This window comes from Myotis daubentonii, chromosome 15 (assembly GCF_963259705.1).
Source record: "Myotis daubentonii chromosome 15, mMyoDau2.1, whole genome shotgun sequence".
In the NCBI taxonomy this organism is placed as follows: domain Eukaryota; kingdom Metazoa; phylum Chordata; class Mammalia; order Chiroptera; family Vespertilionidae; genus Myotis; species Myotis daubentonii.
The window spans coordinates 21,878,390-21,900,649 of record NC_081854.1 but is presented as its reverse complement, the minus strand read 5'-3'; the positions used below and the strand labels follow the sequence as shown (position 1 = coordinate 21,900,649).

The window sequence follows — 22,260 nt, the reverse complement described above, 5'->3', positions numbered from 1 at the left end:
CTGCTGTCTTTTTTCTGATTCTCTATAAATTTGTGATTCTCATATCTATGTCTCTGTCCTAATCACTCTTGCCTGGTTCCCTCTCCGCAACCCACCTCACTCAAATCTCAGCCTCTTAAGTCCCTAGGTCCCTATCTTTCTCTCCCCTGCTCCTTCCCCTCCGCTCTTGGCCCCATACAGGAAGCCCCAGGTGATGTCTGGTACTAGGATGAGGTGCTCCTGGCACCCTGCCCTCTACCCCAGCCAAGGAGGGGCTGACCAGCTTCATCTGTTCATCCCTTCCCTTCCCCCAGCCCCCAGTTCCCCGCCTTCCTCCTCTCAGCTTTCTGCTGCAGCTGCAGTAGTCCGTTGCCAGGACAACCACAGCTGGCTGGGCGGGAGCCCCCTCCACCCCATCCCCCCTCTTCCTTCTGCCAAGGCAGTGAGGAGGTGGGACAAAGCCAGAGAAAGGCGGGGTACAGGGGGGAGATGGAGGTGGGAGCCAGCTCCAGCTGTTAACCTCTGTTTCTTCTCCCCCAAATGAGGCCCCAGCTCCCCTTCTTGGTGACGCCCCAAACCAGCCTGGAGAAGGAGGTAGTCGTGGCAGAGGGGTCAGGCCCAGTTTAATACACAGAACAATTTAATTCACAGCAGAGGCAGGCAATAAAGGAGACTCATTTACAAGGGGGGGGGCATGCCTGGATTTGGGGAGGCCCCCAAAATCCACAACCTCATCCACTTGCAATCTCAATTTCCCTTTTTTTAACCCGAACAATAAACATACACAACCACAAGAAATAACCACTCCCCCTTGTTACCCTCAATATGGCCAGTAAGGGGGCAGGGGTAGCCCGGCCAGGCCGGTGGGGATCAGGGCAGGGGAGGAGGAAAAACTAGTCCATTGCAGAGTCTGTGCTTCTCATCCCAGCAGGCGCTGGGCAGGGACCCGCCTGCCCCACCAGTAACTGTGGTGGTGGCAGACAGGGTGGGGCTCTCAGGAAGGGGCAGGAACAGATTTCAAAGCCACAGTTCAACATCATGCAGTATCCACAGTGGGCACCAAGAGGGGATAAAGGGTGGGCACCACACCCATCTGCCTTGGGCAAGAGTGGGGAATGGTGCCCACCTGGGGAGGGGAAGTGGGGTAGTTGCAGCTCCAAAACTGGGGGGAGGGGTTGCCAGGCAGGAAACTGGTATAGACTGGTGCCCTGTGGACTCACTCAGCAGTGCCCCCTCACCCAGCCAGGCCTTATAGGATTCTGTATATATTAATTTCTTTTTTTTAACTTTTTGATTTTTTTCTTTAGAAAAAGGCTGGGTCCAGGCCCTGGGCTGGCATCCACCACCCCTCATGCCCGCCCAGAGGCGGGGTATGGCTTTGAGGGGAGCAGAAGCCCCTGGTGCCCATTTGCCAAGGGATGGGGAAGGAGGGAGGAATAGAGAGGAGCCCTGCTGGGCCCACCAACCCGCAGGGCAAACATTCCACTCGCACAGAGGGAAGGGGGTGGCCCAGCCTCCTCTCAGGCTTCCCGCGCCCCTTCCCACGGTGGCACATTAAGGATGAGAAGAGTGTAGAGGAGCTCTGAGAGGCAGATGGGCAAGCACCACCCCAGAGGTCCAGGTGAGCCAGAGCCAGGCCTAGGTGAGAGTGATGTAGGCAGAGGCCTTCTCTTTCAGGTGCCGCAGACACAGGTGACAACTCCAGCTCCCTGTGGGGTGGCCAGAGGACAAGGAGTTAGGCCCAGGTCCAGGGAGGGCTGCTCAGCCCCTCCTATACAGAGGGCAAGGTCTTCACCAGCAAGAAGACAACTTTCTAGCCCACCCACCCCAGTGTCATGCCCACCTCTTCTCTCACCTTCCGGGGGCTCCGCCATGGGGGGGCTCAGGCAGTACATGTGGTAACCCCGATCACAGTCATCACAAAACAGCAGCTGGTCCTGGGGGGGTAAGACCCGCCCAGTTGGCACCCTGGGAGCACAGGCACTAGAGATCCGGGTGGGGGGCTGGGGCAGGGGCTAGCCAAAGGGACTGGGGGAGGTGGGCCCTTCTGAAAGAAAGGACTCCCAGAGGTCTGGGCCACAGAGTCTTCGCAAAACCCTGCTTAGCAGAGCAGAACACCCCTGAGCACTGTAAGCTGGCAATCTGTAGTGCAGGCTTTATCATATCTTATGGAACACTTAAAATGACACTGAGATGGCCTGATACCAGCTCCAAAAACAGTGGACGTGGGTTCAGGCCCAGCTATGTCATTTCCCTATCTGCCTGACCTTGGGCAAGGTATTTCCCCTCTCTGTGAAGTGGGAACCAGGCACCTGCCTCAGAGGGTGGTTGCGAGGAGTCAGAAAGATGAAAAGTATTAAGTACCAGGCTCAATGAATGGCCACTAACAATAATAATAATACGGTTACTAGTGGTCACCAGCAAGGAGGCTCCAGGAAAAGGTGGAGGTGCCAAGTGGGGAGGCCAATGGGGATATGTCCTGGGGAGGTGGGGGCAGGGCACTCACATCATTCTCCGAGGTGCCACACAGGCTGCAGGACTTGCATTCGATGCACTGCCAGCGGTAGGTCCGAACGGCCGCTGTCATGTTCACCGTGAACTGTAAACACGAGGGGTGTCCTGGGGGCCGAGGGGCAGGGATGCGGTTAGGGGTCATCATGTCCCTGGTGACTACAGACGCGGGGGAAGAGATGACTCAGCCCTTACCCCTGGCTCATAATGATGAGCTTCTGTGGCCCTCAGCCTAACCCCACTCTGTCCAGGGTGCACGGCACCCTACTGCAAGCAGCACTACTGTGGCCACCATCTCCTACCCAGCCACCATGGCAACCGCATTCCATTACCCACAGTGCTGTGGCAACCACTTCCTACCACCCACAACACCGGGCAGCTACACTCTGTTAACCACTGTGTGGAGAGAACCACATAACGTAGCAACCACATTCTCCCAGCCACAATGCCATGGCAACCACCATTCACAGTCAGGGGGCATTCCAGAGTTCCTTGCAACCTAAGCCTGTTATACAGGATGCCCCAGCAACCAAACTGTTAATAGCAATACTCTGCAATGCCAATCCGCCAGTCCCCAAGTGCCACAACTACATTCTACTACACCCAATTGCCATGACAACCATATTACACTACCCACAATACCATGACAACCACAATTCATTAACCACTGGGCTGAAGCAACCACTGTCTGTCACCCACAAGTCCACCATGAGAAACCACATCTATTAACCACAATTCCATGCACCCTCTGTTATCCACAGTACCCAGGCAGTGGCAATCCATTAGTCACTTATCACAGCCCACTACCCACAATGCCTTGGCAACCAGCTCTCACTACTCCCCACCAGGATAAGCACGTCACTACTGGCAATGCCACGACAACCACATGCCATTATTCCCAGAGCTTCCTTGATCCCACTCAGTTTCCCACAATCTTCAGCAACGGAGTCAGCCCCACGGACTCTGGTCCTCAGTGCCCATGGGGCACTCTGGGTCTCCTTCCCCTCTTACCCCCCGCCCCCCCCCAAGTCCTCACTCCTCTGCCTCCCATCCTCCAGACCTAAACTCCCGGAGTCCTCTCCACCCTGACTCCCAGAAACCTCAGAGGGGGTGTCACCTGATCGCCCACAGTCAGCACAGGAGATGAGGTCCTCGGGACACCCTGTCTTCTTGGAGCCACCCAGACAGAAGTCACAGTAGCCATTGGGGATGACAGTGCCGTCAGGCCCCTTCTTGGCTGAAAGACAGCAGACGGGGTTGGTGTGGGCAGGCAGGGCCCCCAGTCAAAGGCTGCTGCAGAAGTAGGGGCAGGGGGAGGCGTCCCTACCTGTGTGTTTCCTCTGTGCCTCAGGGACCCAGGCCAATTCTTTGTAAAACTCTGGGGGGTGGGGAGGGGACAGAGAGAGGGACTCTCACCATAGGCAAGGCTCCACCCTGTCCCCAGCCTCAGCTCCAGGGAGGGACCCTAGGTCCGGGCTTGGGGAGGTGGGAAGAGAGAGTACTACCCCAAGCTGTGGCCAGTAGCAAAAGAGACCTTGGGAACCCAAATAATTCTCATCAGGATCCCCCCCATTTCTTTGTTGTCAAGTGACATGTCCTTTTTATTAGGTAAAAACTGACCAATACAGCTTTAGGCAGAGTCCACTGCTTCCCCATGCATTCACTTCCATCAGTCAGCCACCCCGACTATATAAAAAATTGGGTAGGTACTACTGGCCAAGATCTGGTATGAAAACATTCAGAAGGAAAATTGTGAACACAGAGATGCCGGGGTGTACAGTGGGAATAGAAAGAGACTGTCCTCTCCCACCAAGGGATGGGTGGGAAGATGGTTTCTCCACTGACAACCTCCCTCCAGGCCCTCCCCAATCCTTTAGCTGGCCGGGTTGGCATGGGATTGGCATGGGTGGTTCAAGGACTCCTAGGCCACAGACCCTGCCACTCCACCAAAGCTTAGCAGAGAAGGGAAAAAGGGAGGCAGGGACGGAGGGGAGTCATCTATCACCCCCCTCCCTCAGCTCTAATTGAAACAATAAATCAGACCCAGAAATATTACAGCCGGGAGAGAGGGAGAGAGAGAGAGAGAGAGAGAGGGGAGAGATGGTTGGTTGCCATGGCAACCCCAGAGCCAGCTTCCCCATGATCTGTGGGGGGAGGTGACGGCTGAGCTGGAGATTTTCCAGAAATGTCTAATGTGCCCCCTCCCTCCCAGGCTCCTAGCCCCCATTCCCAAGGCCCCTCACCAGCCCAAAGCCCGCCTGCCTGCTCACGTTTATGGTTGTTTTTCCGGTGGAAGGGCAGGGCGTGGCGCTCGGTGTTCTCCTCCCCCTCCTCCTCAGCCAGGTGGGTGTGGGTGTAGTGGTAGCTGAGCCCTGGCCGGTTCTTATACCGTTTCCCACAGACTGGAGAGCAGAGTGAGCATGGAGGGCCGGTCAGCCCTCCCAGCCCCTGCCACCTCCATTCTGGCCTCTGGGATCACACCTCCCCCTCGGCCAGAGGCCTGAGCATCCTCCCACCAGGGTCCTGAATAGGAGGAGGTGACCAGGAGTGGGCAGGTCAGGTCACTGGGCCCCACTCGCTCTCTTTCCCTCTCTTCAGAAGGACTCACTATCACAGACATACGGCTTGTCTCGGTCCTCCAGGGAAGCGGTGTCCTGACGTTTCCGGAGACCCCCGATGCCATATGCCTGGGGGAAGAGCAGGAGTGAGGGGCCAAGAAAGGGAGGCAACTGAAAGAGTTCTCATCATTTGGGCCTGAAAGCTGAATCGCAGCTCTGCCACTTCCTTACAGTGGCCTTAAGTAATTCAACTTCTCTGGGGTTGTTTCCTTTCTATCTATAGCACAGGTATGAAGACAGCTCTAGTCCACCTTACAATCTCTGGTTTGCAGATGGCTTAACATAGCTGAGCCTCAACCTCCTCATCTGTAAAATGGGTATAAGATCCTCCTCCCCTCCCCCCGCCCCTGCTGTTCTGAGAGTTAAATGAGGCCAATTGGGGCAAGTCTGATCACTATGCCTGCTTAGTATATGGGGTCTGCTTTGAAGGGATGGATGATGGGGAGATACCTTTCCTTTGGCCCTGTTTTTCCTCCTGGGAATATCATCCTCCAAGTCTTCCACCTCAAGATCATGCGGAAACTCCAGCAACTGCTGTTTCTGAGCACCAGGAGAAGGGAGATTGGAGTCAAGAAAATGGGGAGCACTGTTCTGCTTTTGGGGTTTCTGTGCAGAGCTGGAGATTGGGTGGCAGGGCAAGTCAGAAGACCTTCCAAAGATAATGACATTTGGAAGACAAAGACTTAAGATGCCAGAAGGCCCTAGGGAGCCAGGGGAGGTTTCAGAGCAAGAATGGGATATGCCAGGGCAGAAGAGCTTGGGACCCAGGGGTAGTCCTACCTGGCAGTCCATAATGGCCTCTTCCTCCTTCAGCTCAATCTTCTTTTCCCCTGTCTCAGCACACAGGAGAGCCTCAAGGACCGGCCCTTCAGGAAGGCCGCCCTCCTTCTTCAGGGGTGCCTCACAGTCTGGGGACAAGGCCATGGGGAGGAGGGGTCAAGTGGGAAGTTGTCCCTGGAGGATTCCTCAAACTGCCCAGGTGAGAGAACCATGCGCACTGAGGGAGAGAAGAGGCTTTCCCACTCTCAACCAGCAGCAGATCTGAAGATTCAACTACACCTACTGAGGACGCTCAGACCCTGGAGAAGACACAGCCAGACCCTCAGAATCTCTAGGACACACTCAGGAGGAGACACAGCCAGACCCTTGTATATACCTATACAGATGGAGGAGACCCCAGCTAGACCCTCACTTACACCTGGACAAATATGGAAGGATACAGATAGTCAAAGAGGATACACAGGGGAGACAGAACATTTTAGACAGTCAGACAAAGGAAGAGATACACCCAGACACTCAGATAACCTAGGCACGTGGAAGAGATACATGCAGACCCTTGGATACACCCAGAGACACTCAGATTGTTAGACCATCAGACATAGCCAGACCCACATGGGGAAGACACAGGCAGACCCTACTGTACACCTGGCCACACATGGGGGTGATAGACACACGTAGGGAGAATCACTCAGATGAATACACATAGACAATACAGACAGTCCCTCTGAGGCAGTCAGACACACCCAGGAAGATACAGCCAGGTAGACACCTGAGCCTAATATATCTGGACTCAAACGGATCCTTGGACAGGGAAAAGAAACAGCCAGTGACCCTGATAGTAGTGGACACATTTAAGCGGTAAGGCCAGACACTCTGGTGGACCAACACACATGGCAGAAACATACCTAATACACCAGTTACTAAGGAAAGAGAGACATTCCAAGCATCTGGGCACTCAACGGAAAAGGCAGCCAGGCACCCTGATATCACACACACACACACACACACACACACACACACACATGGAAATAAACCTGCTAATACACTTGAAAACACCTGGAAAGAGACTCAAGACACTTAGATACACTCCACTACAAACGGCAAGAGTTACAATCAGACTCTCTGACGCACCCACAGGAAGAAACAGAGCCAGACATTCTGATACATCCCAGCTCACAAGGGGAGATGTACAAAGGCTGGATACACCTAGACACATATAACAGACACCACTCGGCTCTAAAATACACCTGGGCCCACGTGGAAGATACCATCTGAAGCTCAGCCACGCGGGGAAAACTGGAGAATCCGTGGACTATACCCAGGCATACACAGAGAGACACACAGCCAGCCACACAGACATTGGCTAGAAGGGAGAAAAGGTGAAGGCTCAGACCCCCACTGGCATGCCACACACTTAGCAGTGCAGGGGGAGCACATGGAGGCCACCCCAGGCACAGACAGCTCCACCCACCGATCTTGTACTCGCAGGGCCGGAGTCTGGGGTCCTCCAGGATATTGAGTCTCCGTTTTTTTCTCCAACATCGAGCGGGGTACGTGTAGATCTGTCCTGGAGCCAAACCTGGAGTGAAATGGGAGGTAAAATTTTGGGCTTCATTGTGGCCACCCAGCCCCACCCCTACCCATCCCTCCACCACCCTCCCAGCGGGCACCTGGCCCACGGTGGGTCTTCTCCATCCAGATGTAGCAGTTGTTCTGGGCCACTCCGGTCTGAGAGTCGAGGAAGGGCAGGCGCAGGCTGCGCTCGGCACACAGGCGCGCGTTGTAGCTGCGGCAGTGCTCGATGGCCTCGCGGTAGAAGTCCTCGCCTAGACTGCAAGGGGCAGTGAGCAGGCCAGCAGGCGGCTGTCAGCAAGGGCAGGAGCGCCAGGTCGCCAGCATCCCTCCCCCAACCCTCCCGTCTAGAATGGGTGGGCAGAATCCTCCAACCTCACCTCTCCCCTCCTGTCGCTCCTGGACTCAAGAGCCCCCCGCCTGGGACTCAAGCAGGCCTCTAGCCAAGGAGTAGATATACACAATATAGAGACAAACAAAGATACACTGGGCCCCATTCGTATGTGCACATATCCAAACACACAACACAAAAAATCGCACATAGTCACATCAGTTCACATACAAAGAGAGATATCCTAGGACACAAAGGAGAAACACAAATCTCACATTTGTGCACATACACATATCTACTGAAACACAAATATCCCAATCACAGTGTAGGAACGGACAGATCGCACATATACTAGTATCCATGCACAAGTATGCATCACATATCCAGACACCCAACGTAAATTACCCACACAGACACACAACATGCAAACCAGACAGATCAGACACACCATAGCACACATAACACACTCAAGCATCCAAACACACACACAAATGTTAAAAGAAGGAATGTTAAAGCAATCTACCCATATGCACTTACACACATGACAGAGACACAACACAAACAAAATCACACACACACACACACACACACACACACTGAAGGGCCCCCCGGAGTTTGATTCTGGGACAAGGGCAAGTGCCTGGGCTGCAGGTTCACTTGCTCCGGCCCCAGTCGCTCCCTTCCGTTGCTCCCCGCCCAGGTCAGGGCACATGTACATGAGGGACAGTAGACGTGTCTCTCTCACATCAATGTTTCTCTCTCTCTCTCTCTCTCTCTCTCTCTCTCTCTCTCTCTCTCCACTTCCCTCCCTCTCTCTCTGAAAACCAGTGGAAAAAAAATATCCTCAGGTGAGGACTAACAAAGCAAAAACAAAATAACATATTCAACACAAAGACACACATATACAACATAGATATAGCTACCCACATTCACACAAAAATTTACACAGACACATGCACACCTACATATCCAAAGACACAACACAAATGATGCAGTTTCCAAGGAAAGGTACACACGCTCAGACCCAGTGAGGCACATCCCCAATGAAACACACATCTCCCCGAAAAACAGAACACAAACAAGTGACAGACACTCTTCATCCCAAGACAAAGGTGGTGTGGGCTTCACCCAAGTTTACCAAGGTCCCCGCACCCCACAGCCATTTTATCCTCTCCCCTACCTGGGGGTCGCCGGGGGCATGCCCTGCCCCGAAGAAGGCTCGGACTTCCCCACACCCTCCGCCTTCCCAGGAGCGGTGCGCCGACCCCAGACACCCAGTCACACACTCGCACCCCCACACAGCCGGGCCACAGTGACAGCCCGACTCCCCATCGGCCCCACCCCCAGTCGACACACACGCGCGCGCGCGCGTCCTCCCCCCTCCCGCCGGCCCGCATCACCTCAGGGGGCCGGGGATGACCGTGGCCATCTTGCTCCCCGGGTCCTGCCCCCAGCAGGTCCCCGCGGGTCGGTCCTCCTCGCGCACGGGCGGGCAGGCGCGGAGGCCGCCCATCCATTCATTCCCGGGGGGGCGGGAGTACGGGGGCCACAGCCAATCAGGGCGGCGGGGCGGGCCCGCCCCTGCCATGCTGGGAGTCGTAGTCCCGGCCTGGGGGCGGGCGGGATCCCGCGGGGACGCGGGTGCAGAGGTGGGGCCCAGGCAGCGCGGCCACGCACACATGCTCACTCATACACACACCTGGGCTCACGGGCCTACACTCACACTCACACCTGGACTCGCACACGGCCATTTACATACAAAGTCACACATACACTCACGCTTCCCACGTAGACTTACGCACACTCCACTCCCACACCCCACATATACTCACATCCATCTACACTCACACAGTCTTCAGTGCCGGGAGACTCGGGGACACTGCAGGTGCCCACACAAACGTCCCACCGACAACCCCGCACGCACGCAGACTAGGCTCGCTGACACTGCCCCTCCCCACCCCCGCTCCCTAGTCCCTCCCAGCTCCAGAGAGCCCTGCCTTGTGGGTCCCACTCGAGGCTGCCACTCTCACAGTGACCCCACCCAACCTGTTCAACCCCTTGGAAGGCCAAACAGTGGCGGTGCTAGTTAGGGACTGTAGCCACACCTCTTAGGTTCAAATCCTGGCTCTGCCACTTGGTGGCCATGTGACCTTGGGCAAATGATTTAAACTTTCTGGGCCTCAGTTTCCTCATCAGAGTGGTACCTCATTGTATTGTTGTGAGGATTAAATGAGTAACTATAAGTAAAGTGTTTTAAAAGGTACCTGACAGGTAGTAGGTGCTCAATAAATTCATCCCACAAAAAGAATCTGATATGTACTAAGATGTAAAATGGTACTATAATTACCATTATTAGAAAGAATAATGCCTGGCACATAGTAAATGCTCAATAAATACATGTTGAATGAATAGACAAATATACTGAACAGCCACCATATGCTGGACACAGTTCTCAGTGCTTTACAGGGCTTAACACATTTAGTCTTCATAATGACCTTCCAGGGTGATGCTGTTACTACCCCTGCTTTCCGGATGCGCAGGGAGGTGCAGCCACATGTTCCCTGCTCCTGGAGGCTGTTTGAAGTGTGACTGAGGGGAGGATTCACTCGCCCAGATGTCTGTGTCCCCAAGTGGGCCTTACTGCCTTCTCTTCCCCACTGTCTCTCACAGTAACTCTCCCCTGAGGAATCCCCAGAGTGCGAGTTGACTCAGCTAGTCACACACTCTCTCTATGCACACACCCACAGCCCTCCTAGTCCAAACTTTGAGTTCAGGTTTGAGCCTCCGCATGGATGAAAACACCCACTAGGGGGCTCTCCAGTAGACAGGAGGCGTATTAGCCTTCACCTCTTTTGTTACTTCATACCTCCCCTCCCCCTGATAAGAGAGATCCTCTCAGGCCTCCAGTCCATGGTCACTTCTGCACACACACACACACACACACACACACACACACACACACACACCTCTAGTCTAAAGCCCCTTCCACAAATTCTCCCCATCTGCTCCAGGTAAGGCCTTGAGGGAGGGGGTCTCTGCTTCACATCTGGCCCAGAGGTGTGACAAGGGGAATAGTAAAATATACTGGCAGCCCCACTCTCACTCTGGCCTCCAGGCCCCTATAGTGGCCACTCCATATGTCCACAGTAAGGCCTGCCCCTGACCTGTCAGCTCAGCTCAGAGGGTGCCCTTGCCACCTTCCTCTCTCACCTGCCACCACCATCACAGCTCCCCAACACTCCCTCTAACACTTACTCCCCACACCTCTAGCCTCAAAAACCCAGGTTTTCTCCTTCCCCATCCCAGAACTCTCAAATCAATTCCACCCATTTGGGGCCTTCATGTAGACACTTCACCTCCTCCAGGAGGCCTTGTCTGTCTGTCAGCACAATTTGACCTACAGACTCAGGTGGAAACTTGGAGAGGGATATTCCACCCTTTTCTTACTCCTGTCACCTTCACAGACCCCTCTCCCAGTTCTATCCCCGGCCCAAACAATCCTATCGCCACCTCACCCCCCCCCCCCGGCCCCCCGCCCCCGCTCTTTGGGAAACTGGACCACAAATGAAATCAATATTGACACTTCTCCTACTAGTCACTACATTTAGTGTACGAAGTGCTCTACAAAGATCAAACAGCCCCCTGAGGTAAAAGAACGGCTGATTCCCCAATTCACAGAAGGTAACACTGCGGCTGGGGAAGGGGAGAACTAATGGCTCAAGCTGGGTTTGAACACAGGCACTCAGAACTCCCGAGGGCTGCACCCTCCGGCCTCTCACTCCCAAGGAGATTTGACTTGTACATTCTTTCAGGAGTCCCTCCCTTCGCCCCTGCACAATCCTCAGAAGGTGAGAGAATGGAGGGTGCTGGCACTCCCACCCAAATGCTGACTCTGGCCTCCAGGCCCCTGCAATGGGTTGCCCCACATTTCCTAGAGGTCTGGGTAGATCCGTGTGAGGAGGCCTGGATGTCTGCCTATAGATCCACCAAAAACAGGAATCTGGTCCCAGCCGGTGGAAGGTATCCCTCACAGGGGAGACATCTATCTGTGTGTGCGACTTAGAGTGAGAAGGAAGCTGAAAGGAGTCCTCATCACACACCATCTCGTACTGACCCAAGCCCCACACCCGCCCTCTAAACCTGCTTTTGCACACTGCTAAGCCACACGTGTAGGTGCGTGCCTAGGAGCCTCTGCCCACCATCTCTTCCAACTTCTCTCCGCCAGAAACGAGAGGCAACTGGGGGCTTTAGGTCTACACACCGGCACAGCCCTAAGGGTGAGGAGCGCTCCTGAGCCACTCCCCTCTCCTCACCTCCCAGCACAGGTGCTCAAGGTCAAGGCAGGGGGCGCAAAGGGTTGGGGGAAGGTTGGGGAAAGTAACCCCGGCCCCTATGTCTTCTACCCTAGCACGAAAAGAGGGGGAGGGGAGTGCGCGCTGGCCAGCTGAGGAGGGTGGACGCCAGCGGCCGCGCGCCTGTCACTCGGAGCACGCAGTCCCCGCCTGGGAAAGGGGGTGGGGAGCGCTGGGACCTTGGAGTTCAGGGTCCCGACGAGGGAAAGAGGTGAAGAGATCGAGGAGAAGGGAGATATGGGAGGGTGCTAGGCTCGAACCCAGACATCCTGGGTCCCAGACACTGGGCCCAGGAGGAAGCTAAGGAAAGGAGAAGGGACTTGGGCAGGGAGAAAGGGAGGGAATTCTCAGAGACTGAGGGCACTCCCAGAGCCCTCCCCGGAGGCATCCTGTCCCCAAGAGGATGGGAGATGCTCGAGTTAGATGTGTATGAGCGGGCAAGGGAGGAATCCCACGCTCTAAGCTGACCGAGCATCGGGGCTTCTAGGTCCTGGAGACCCGAGGAGTAAAAAGGGAGACAACAGGGATCTCCCCGGGCATCCCCGAAATCTCAGCTCCCACCCCCGGTCGCGGGGGCCGAGAAAGAGAGGGAAAAAGAGAGAAAGGTGCTTTGATGAGGTGGGAAAGAGAGACCCTGGAGACTGAGGTCTGGACTTAGGCGTCGGACTCCCAGCCCCATGTCCGGGCAGGCCCGCGCCCGGGAGACCAGGAGGAGGAGAGATGGAAGAGGAGGAGAAGGAAGCCCCTACCCCCACTCTGGGTGGGAAGACGGCCTCCACCCCCCCCCCTCCCCAGCCCGCGCCACATTCCTTCACTGACAGCGACAAAGAAGGGGCTCCCCCGCGACCCTGAAGGAGCTCCCAATCCCAACCAACCCCACGGAGACACAGGGGAGTGGACCCCCCAGGGGGCATGGGGGCTGCGCTGGGAGGGGCATTCAACTACCCTCCGCGCGCTGCATCCCACCCACCGCCCCTAGCTAGGGCGGGGGAAAGGCGGGGGTTACAGAGGGACGTGGACGGCAGGGACACTCACGACTTGAGCGGGTTCTGAATAGCGGTGGCCATGGCCCGCTCGGCAGGGCCGCCTCCGGGCCTGGGCGCCGCTGCCGCCGCGCGCGGGCCCAGCCCGGCCTGAGCCACCCGCTCTGCCGCCCAGCGCGCTACGATTTCATTCATTCTTGGGGCTGCGGCGCGAGCGGAGTGGGGCGGGCTGGGGGCGGGGCTGGACCAATCCCCGCGCCTCCGGGCGCACGACGGGACGTGGAGTCTAGGGGCGCGCGGCGGGGCCCCAAAGCACTCCTAACTGGACTACACGTCCCAGGGGGCGTCGGGAGGGTCGGGCGCCCATTGGCCGCTGGGGATACAGGGCAGGGCGGGGCTCGCCCCTGAGCATCCTTCCCTCCCAGGGGTGCTCCATTCCCAGCTAGGACTCTATCCTCCAGGCACCGCGTGGGGGGGAGAGGGGTAGCCGGTGTCCCTGGCTTCTGGGTCTCCCCAGGGCATGTGGACGACCGCAGGCTCTGTCGTGGATTCTTGTCTATGCCTGCTTGTCTGGGTGTCTCTTCTGTGTAAGCCAATCTGTGAAGGAGCAGGGGGTTAATCAATGCCTTTGTTCCTTTTAAGTGTTTGCTATGTGCAAACACTCTCCTAACCACTGGGGATACAGCAGTGACCAAACAAGTCACTGCCCTCAAGGAGCTGACCTTCTAGTAAAGAAAGACAGATGATAAACAAAACAAACGAACAAAAAAGATAAGATCATTTTAGAGAGTGGTTAGTGCTATAAAGAAAGGGGTGACTTCTCTGAGGAAGTGACATTTAAGCTGAGACTTGAGAAACTGCCAGCCATGCAATGTATGGGGAAGGGGAGCACGCTTGGCATGTGCAGTAATCAGTAAGAAAGCTAGTGTAACTGGGGCAATGGGGGGGGCGGGAGGGGGGGAACAAGCCTGGGGAGAGAGCAAGGGTCCAGATCATGTAGGGCCTTGTAGGCCATTATAAAGAAAATAGATTTTGTTCCAAGTGCAATCAATCATCCTTGACGCTCTTCTTTTTCACACACACACACACACACACACACACACACACACACACACACACACCAAGCCATCAGCAAATCCTGTTATCTTTACATTCACAAAATAAATCCGGGACCCATCCTCACTTTTCCTCTTCACATTGTCTCCCCCTGGACAGCCCCACAGCAGTCAGAGGAGACTATCTAAAGCATATGGCATCACACTGCTCTCTGGCTTAAAACCTCAATGACTTCTTTCACAATTAAAATAAAGTGCAATGCCCTCAAAGCCTTTCTGGATCCCCTCCCTAGACCCCATCACATTTCCAACCTCATCTCCTTTCTTCTTTCTCTTGACTTACCTTTCTTCAGCTACACTGGCATCCAATCCTGCTTCTGTCACAGGAACTTTACACCTGCTATGTCCTCTGCTAGAATGCTCTTCCCCCATATACCTACATGGCTTCATTCCTCTCTTTATTGAGGTTTCTAATTAAACCAGAGGCCCAGTGCACAACATTCATGCACTGAGAGGGATCCCTTAGCCCGGCCTGTGCCCTCTCACAGGGAGTGGCCTAAGCTGGCAGGCAGATATCCCCCAAGGGGTCCTTAGCGCTGCAGCAGAGGCAGGAGAGGCTCCTGCCACTGCCTCACCAGCCCTGAGCTGGGCTTCTGGCTGAGCAGCACTCCTCCTGTGGGAGCGCACTGACCACCAGGGGGCAGCTCCTGCGTTGAGCATCTGCCCCCTGGTGGTCAGTGCATGTCATAGCAATTGGTCATTCAATTTGCATATTATCCTTTTATTATATAGGATTATATAGGATGTTACCTCCTTAGAGACAATCTCAACTAAAATAACACCCTCCATAATTCTCTATCCTCTTAAATGCTTTATTTCTCTTTTAAGGCTTATCATAGTTTGTTATCATGTTATAGGCCTATTTAGTTATTTGATTTATTGTCTGTCTCCACTCATTAGAATATCAGCACTTATGAGGGCAGGAATTGTTGTTCCATCCACTGCTGTCTCCCAGTGCCTAGAACAGGGCCTTAAAATAGTAGATGCTCAAAAATTGTTTACTAAATAAATGAGTCAATTAGTCATTATGCTCTGTGACTCTCTGCACTGTCCAGATCTGCGGCATTCAACTAGCAGAAAGTGAGAGTAAGATGGGCTCCAGAACAACCTGAAGGGGTGGGGATGGGGCTGTAGTAAGGAAACCTTCCCAGAAGATGGTCTGGAGCTAAAAAGTAAAAAGAAGGGAGAGGTTAATGGCATATTCACTGGTTTGTAGAGTATTGTGGTCCCCAGCCCTGAATGGACAAACTGAGAACACAGGAGTGATGTTTCTTTCTTTTTTATTTTTAAATATATTTTATTGATTTTTTACAGAGAGGAAGGGAGGGGGATAGAGAGTTAGAAACATCGATGAGAGAGAAACATCGATTCAGCTGCCTCCTGCACACCCCCTACTGGGGATGTGCCCGCAACCAAGGTACATGCCCTTGACCGGAATCGAACCTGGGACCCTTGAGTCCACAGGCCGACGCTCTATCCACTGAGCCAAACCGGTTAGGTCAGAAGTGATGTTTCTGATGGCTCTGTGTCCCAGGTTCTGCCTTAAGCTCATGGTCCAGTGAGGTAACAGACCCATCACCACACAACAATAGCCAAGAGTGGGGGAAGCCAACCTAGAGAGACAGGGAGGCTCCTGGCCCAGCTGAGGGTGCCAGGGAGGGGCTTCTTGGAGGAGATTTAAGAGGAGTCTTTTTCAGTCCAGACCCCCTACCTCTCCAGACACAGGGCAAGTCCCTGTTCTGGCCTGATCCTCCTGTCACTCAAATAGTGTTATGGGAAGTCCCAATCTTAGGTCACATGTAATGCTGGAACTTAAGGATTTGGCCACTAGAGGGCAGGGCGGCCTCAGTCTTTGGCACAGGCTGCTCTTGCGTCCTGACTCAGGAGAGACATCTTTGGGCAGTGGGGCCTGCGGGCAGAGATATTGGTCCCCCACCTCTGAACTCAGATCCTGCCCAGGATGTGATCACCAGTGTCTGACTCCCTCCTCACCAAAGGTTCCTGTGGAATCACTAGCAGACCCTCTGTCCTAGACCCCTGGGACCTCTGAGGAAGATACTATTACCCCCTCCCCATGCCTCTCTTCCCCGCTAATCTTCAGAGGATACAGCCTCCCCTATGCTGAGATACTCAGACATGACCTTCAGAAGCCTCCTTTCCAGGTGGGAAAACCGAGGCACAGGGGATGTGAGAGTGGGTCACACAATACCAGGGCAACAACATTAATGATTAATAATAATAACAACAATATACAAGGTCCTGTTGATTTGACTCTTCCTGTGGGTCAGGACCTGTACTGAGCTTTTACAGGATTTACACCACTGAATCATACAGACCATGCGTAGGAAGCAGGACTTGTCACCTCAGCATCAAACAAAGGAACTGAGACTCAGAGGGCAATACCCTCACCAAGAGGCCTCACCCATCAGGGCAGGTAGATCTAAGATTTGAACTGAGGTCTGACTCAGACGCTTACATCTCATGCCTCCTTCCTGTGCTACTCTGAAGCGGGGGGGGGGGGGGGGGGGTGCTGACTACCTGTGTCAGAATCCTCTTAGGCCCTCTGTGAAAATTTCATCCCTGCCCACTCACCCCAGCCCCCCATGTCCCCAGGATTTAGGGTCTCTGAAGACAGATACCAGAATCTGTCATTAACAAGTCCCCAAGCCTTTCCGATGAACACCAAGGCCTGAAAGTCACTGGTTTAATGTTTGGGGACAAAGAAAGAAGAAACAAAATGCAGTTGAAGGAAAGTTCTTAAGCTCTGGGGTGGTGTGGGGTGCTCCTATGGGTTGATCCGAGGCCATAGAGCAGTGGTTCTCAACCTTCTGGCCCTTTAAATACAGTTCCTCATGTTGTGACCCAACCATAAAATTATTTTCATTGCTACTTCATAACTGTAATGTTGCTACTGTTATGAATCGTAATGTAAATATCTGATATGCAGGATGGTCTTAGGCGACCCCTTTGAAAGGGTTGTTCGACCACCAAAGGGGTTTCGACCCACAGGTTGAGAACCGCTGCCATAGAGCCAATGGTGGGGCATGGGTTCCGCAGGCCAACTTCCTGTGTCCCCCAGTGGCCCTACTGGAACTTCACAAACCTTCTGGGACTTCATTACCAAGCACCACTCAAACCTCGCACACTCCTGTGGCCTTCACAACAATCCTGAGCCTGGGATATCTTCTCTCTCTCCCTCTCTCTCTCTCTTTCTCTCTCTCTCCCATCCTTGGGTGAGGATTTTTTTTTTTAAGGGTTCCAGCCATAACTGGTTTGGCTCAGTGGATAGAGCGTCGGCCTGTGGACTCAAGGGTCCCAGGTTCGATTCCGGTCAAGGGCATGTACCTTGGTTGCGGGCACATCCCCGGTGGGGAGTGTGCAGGAGGCAGCTGATCGATGTTTCTCTCATCAATGTTTCTAATTCTCTAGCCCTCTCCCTTCCTCTCTGTAAGAAATCAATAAAATATATTTAAAAAAAATAAAAAAAGAATGACCATGCATTGCCTGGCCAGTGTGGCTCAGTGGTTGAGCATCAACCTCTGAACCAGAAGGTCACAGTTTGATTCCTGGTCAGGGCACATGCCCACGTTGCACACACACACATTGTTTGGTGGCCTCCCAGGGATCAAATCTTTGACCCTTCAGTATGCAGGCGGAAGCTCTAACCACTTAGAAACACCAGCCAGGGCTAAATCTCCATTATTAAAAATAGGGCATTTCTTATAGCTATCTGTCTGATCAGGTCAGATACCCCACCCCTCAGGACTGAACATTAAGAATACACCCTTATGAGGTACTCCCCTGTGGAAATGAATACGTATAACCAATTAGCTATAATTTACATGCCATATGTGGACTTGCCCCAAGAATGGGCCACATTTGGAGAAAGCAGCTAAAATGAGAAAGCAGATTGACTTGGGTGGCCATGATATCTTTAATGGTTTGCTGTAACCTTGCTCCAACCCTCCATGGTAACAAAACTGCCATAGAGAACTGGGGTATCCAATGAGGAATTCAGTGGAAACACATAGGAGCCACTGATGTTTGAAGAGCTGCACTCCTGGCCTCCTCGGTGGACCTCTTCAGTGTATTGCTGGCTTGAGGTGGACTTGGCTATATCAATCATAGCCCTAAAAAGAAATGGAGGGTCAGTAAATTAGAATAACTTGAGTAAGATAACTTCTAATAAAGGGGCTATTTACAGAACTATGAGCAGGATTTAGAAAATCACTGTATAGGGAATCACTCTAGAGCTAGTAGCAGTGGAACAGCAGGGTTTTTTATTTGTTTAAACAGCAGGTTTATGTTTCATGATCTGCCACGATTGAGAGGTGGATAGTGGAGAAAGGCAAACAATTATCTGGTGGATGACCTGGAAGCTCAGGTTGCCTGGCAATGAGTTTACCAAGAGCAAGGACTTCCTCCCTCATCCCCAGTGGGAGAAGCTTCCCATGGGACTCTCAGCAGCCTCAGTAGAACCACCCGCTTCAAGTGAATTGCTGATGCCCCTCCACAGCTCTATTCACATGATCCAATTGGAAACTGCCATTTCATATGTGATCCCACATCCCTGGCCAGTGATTGGTTCAGTGACAGGACAGAACCCAGGCTGAGTCAGTCGGGGTCCTTCCTTGGGATTTTTCATAGTGTACCTAAGTAGAAAGGTCCTTAGTTTGAATATAAGGTTTGTTGCTGGCAACCAAAGAATCCTAGTGGATATAATCTAAGAGTATCCAAGTCTCTGCACCTCTCAGTAATCCATTAATTCATTGATTCAGCAAATGTGTACCAACTATGTGTACACGTTGCGCCTTGGGGCTACAGCAGTGAATGAATCTCCACCCTCTTTTGGGAGTATGAGAATTTCCAGCCATGGAAGAATGCAAACCTTGCACAAGGAGGAAGCAGGTTTGAGAGAATGAAGTTGAAGGTCAGAGACACAGCACAGTCTATGCTGAGCAGAGTTGCAGCTGTCTTGTGGTTAAAAGTGTGAGTTCAGAAGTCAGATTGTCTGAGTTTGACTCTCTTTGTAGGTAACTGACCCTCTCCATGCCCCAATTTCCTCATCTATAAAATGAAATAATAACAGGACTTAGCACCCTAGCTGATTTGGCTCAGTGGATAGAGCATTGGCCTGTGGACTGAAGGGTCCCAGGTTTGATTCCAGTCAAGGGCACATGATCAGGTTGTGGGCTCAATCCCCAGTAGGAGGCACGCAGGAGGCAGCCAATCAATGGTTCCCTCTCATTATTGATGTTTCTATCTCCCCCTCCCTCTCCTTACCTATCCAAAATCAATTAAAATATATATATATTTTTAAAAGCAGGACTCACCTCATCCATTCATTCATCTATTCTAAGAATACTTACCAAGTACCTACTATGTGTCAGACACTGATTTAAAGACGGGCAATCTAAAAAAAGGGGGGGGGGCAATCTGCCCTAGCCGGTTTGGCTCAGTGGATAGAACGTCAGCCCCCTGACTGAAGGGTCTCAGGTTTGATTCCAGTCACGGGCATGTACTTCAGTTGCAGGCTCCATCTCCCGCCCCAGTAGGGGTGTGTGCGGGAGTCAACCAATCCGTCTGTCTCTCACATCACATTGATGTTTCTTTCTGTGTGTGTATCTCCCTTTCACTCTAAAAAATCAATGGAAAAATATCCTCGGGTGAGGATTAACAAAAACAAACAAACAAAATACCCAAAGATGGTGAATCTGCAGGGGGAACAGACAAACATCCCTGCCCTCCTGGAGCTGATACGCAGGAGGGAGGAGACAAACAATAAATGTGTGTTCAAAATAAGTTCTGCAGAGGGCGCCAAAGTTTTGAGTGGCACAGTGGAGGCAGAGGGATGCTGTGCACAGTGAGTTCCTGGATTGCAGATGGGGATGACCATCCCTTCCCTGGAGGACCTGAACTCCTTTAAGCACAGTGACCTGCAGAACTTGACCAAGAGTCTGGGCCTCCAGGTTAACTTGAGAGCAGACATGTTAAAAGCCTTGAAAGCCCACCTGACAATGGGGGGGGGGGGGCGGGAGGGGAAGGGGACATATGTAATACTTTGAACAATAAAGAATTTAAAAAAACACACACCTGAAACAGGAAACAAGAAAATGAAAATCAGGATGAAAGTCAAATTTCTGCATCCTCTGTGATGAGACCGAGACACAGATTAGCAGCAGGAACAAGCTGAGAGGAACCAGCGGCTGTGCCAAGGAGAGTGCAGAACTGTCCACAGCAATCCTGACTCCCAGCAGGGTCATTCAGAGATAAAAATCAGTGGTTTCTTGCCAGGCTGGCATGGCCCAGTGGTTGAGCGTTGACCTATGAACCAGGAGGTCATGGTTCGATCCTAGTCAGGGCACATGCCCAGGTTGCGACTCCATCTCCAGTGTGGGGTGTGCAGGAGGCAGCTGATCAACGATTCTCTGTCATCATTGATCTCTCTCTCTCTCTCTCTCTCTCTCTCCCCACCCCCCACCCCTCTCTCCCCTTTTCTTTCTGAAATCAATAAATATATATATGAAAAATAAAAAACAAACAGAAAAACAAAACAAGTGGTCCTACTGAATCCCAGAATCAAGAAAAGCAGGAAGATGAGAGCCAAAGAGATGAGAATGCAGTGTCCTCAGGAGAAAGTGGGGTGAATGGTAATGAAGAGTCAAAGGTACCTTCAGAAAGAAAAAAAGTCTGTCTACATAGATGGGTTTTCAAAGCTGGAAAAAATAAGAGTTTCAAGCACTACTCCAAACTTTAAGAAGCTTCATGAAGCTCATTTTTAAAAAATGGAGTCCATTAATCAATCTATTAACAAACTGGAGAATCAGTCTGTCACCAAGGAAGTGGTGGCAACTCCAGATGATCTCCAAGGAAGAGTCTCTCTGACTTGTACTTCTGGCTTACAAAGCCGGGCTGGGCACTGCAGATGGGAGTGCCTTGTGTGTGAAGGGGTCAGTCAAGCAACCCACTCCCTCAGCAATTAAACAAATCTCAGGTTTTCAGTTACTACTGAAGATAATGAGTATAAGCCTTCACTGACCACGACTCTGCCAGAAAGTCTCCACATGTGACCATATCTAGGAATTCACCACAAGGCCAGGCTGTGCTCGGGACAAACAAGTTAAAGACCACAAAGGGAGACTCTGCTGCACTTATTGCTCTAGTCAAGTTGACCGTTGAAGCAGCACAGACTCCCGTCTCCAATGGGAAACCAATGTTTGATCTCAAAGCAAATGTCTCATCCCCTCAACTATGAGCCACACAAAGGAAAGCTGAAGCCATGGGGACAATCTAAAGAAAATAAACCTCTGAATGAGCATGTAAACAGAGCTGGCTCCCACAAGAAAATTTACAAACAACCTGGTCTCTAGACCAGGGAGGAGCAACAGAAAAACATGAGCAAGAACAAAAGAAGAAAGCAAAGGTTTGGGGAACTCAAAGGAGCCTCATATGGTTGCAGATTAATGTTTAACATCCTATAAATATTCCTTTATTCTGAACCTTTTTAAAAAAATAATATTTATTGATTGATTTCAGAGAGGAAAGGAGTGGGGGAGAGAGAGAGATAGAGAGAGAGAGAGAGAGAGAGAGAGAGAGAAACATCAATGACGAGAGAGAATCATTGATCGGCTGCCTCCTGCATGCCCCACACTGGGGATTGAGCCTGCAACCCAGGCATGTGCCCTTGACTGGAATCAAACCCAGGATCTTTCAGTCCACAGACCAACGCTCTATCCACTGAGCCAAACCAGCTTGGGCCTGAACCTTTTTTTTTTTTAATTAAATCTTTATTGTTCAGATTATTACATTTGTTCCTCTTTCCCCCCCCCCATAAGTCCCCTCCTCCCAGTTCCCGCCCCACCCTCCGCCCTCACTCTCCACCCACTGTCCTCATCCATAGGTGCACGATTTTTGTCCAGTCTCTTTCCGCATCTCCCACACCCCTTTCCCCCCAAGAATAGTCAGTCCATTCCCTTTCTATGTCCCTGATTCTATTATGATCACCAGATTATTTATTCA

The 22,260-nt window shown here is 52.5% G+C and overlaps 1 protein-coding gene and 1 pseudogene across 6 annotated transcripts; one reads left to right on the top strand and one right to left on the bottom strand.

Moving 5' to 3' along the window:
- Nucleotides 1-574: 574 nt before the first annotated feature.
- On the bottom strand, nt 575-13,454 carry DPF1 (double PHD fingers 1). 6 transcript variants are annotated; one of them, XM_059666672.1, is made up of 12 exons: nt 13,179-13,453; nt 7,559-7,719; nt 7,360-7,467; nt 5,889-6,016; nt 5,559-5,648; nt 5,099-5,177; nt 4,761-4,892; nt 3,818-3,868; nt 3,608-3,727; nt 2,486-2,598; nt 1,835-1,916; nt 575-1,688 (listed from the first exon to the last, which is right to left on the bottom strand). In XM_059666672.1, exons 1-12 carry the CDS (start codon nt 13,319-13,321, stop codon nt 1,618-1,620), a joined length of 1,278 nt encoding a protein of 425 aa, XP_059522655.1. In that variant the 5' UTR covers nt 13,322-13,453; the 3' UTR covers nt 575-1,617. The 6 variants fall into 6 exon arrangements, with proteins under 6 accessions (XP_059522655.1, XP_059522652.1, XP_059522658.1 ...); XM_059666669.1 differs by lacking the exon at nt 13,179-13,453 and adding an exon at nt 9,192-9,551; XM_059666675.1 differs by lacking the exon at nt 3,818-3,868 and having other exon boundaries at nt 13,179-13,454.
- Nucleotides 13,455-20,129: 6,675 nt separating this feature from the next.
- Nucleotides 20,130-21,712, top strand: LOC132216244 (nucleolar and spindle-associated protein 1-like; annotated as a pseudogene).
- Nucleotides 21,713-22,260: the final 548 nt, after the last annotated feature.

Excerpts from the sequence above, each read along its gene's own strand:
- DPF1 (XM_059666669.1), bottom strand. The coding sequence starts at position 9,472 with ATGTGTGCGTGGCCGCGCTGCCTGGGCCCCACCTCTGCACCCGCGTCC. Across the intron at positions 7,720-9,191 it reads GTCATCCCCGGCCCCCTGAG|TCTAGGCGAGGACTTCTACC; the intron begins GTGATGCGGGCC and ends TGCCCCTTGCAG. Across the intron at positions 5,178-5,558 it reads AAAACAGGGCCAAAGGAAAG|GCATATGGCATCGGGGGTCT; the intron begins GTATCTCCCCAT and ends CTCTTCCCCCAG.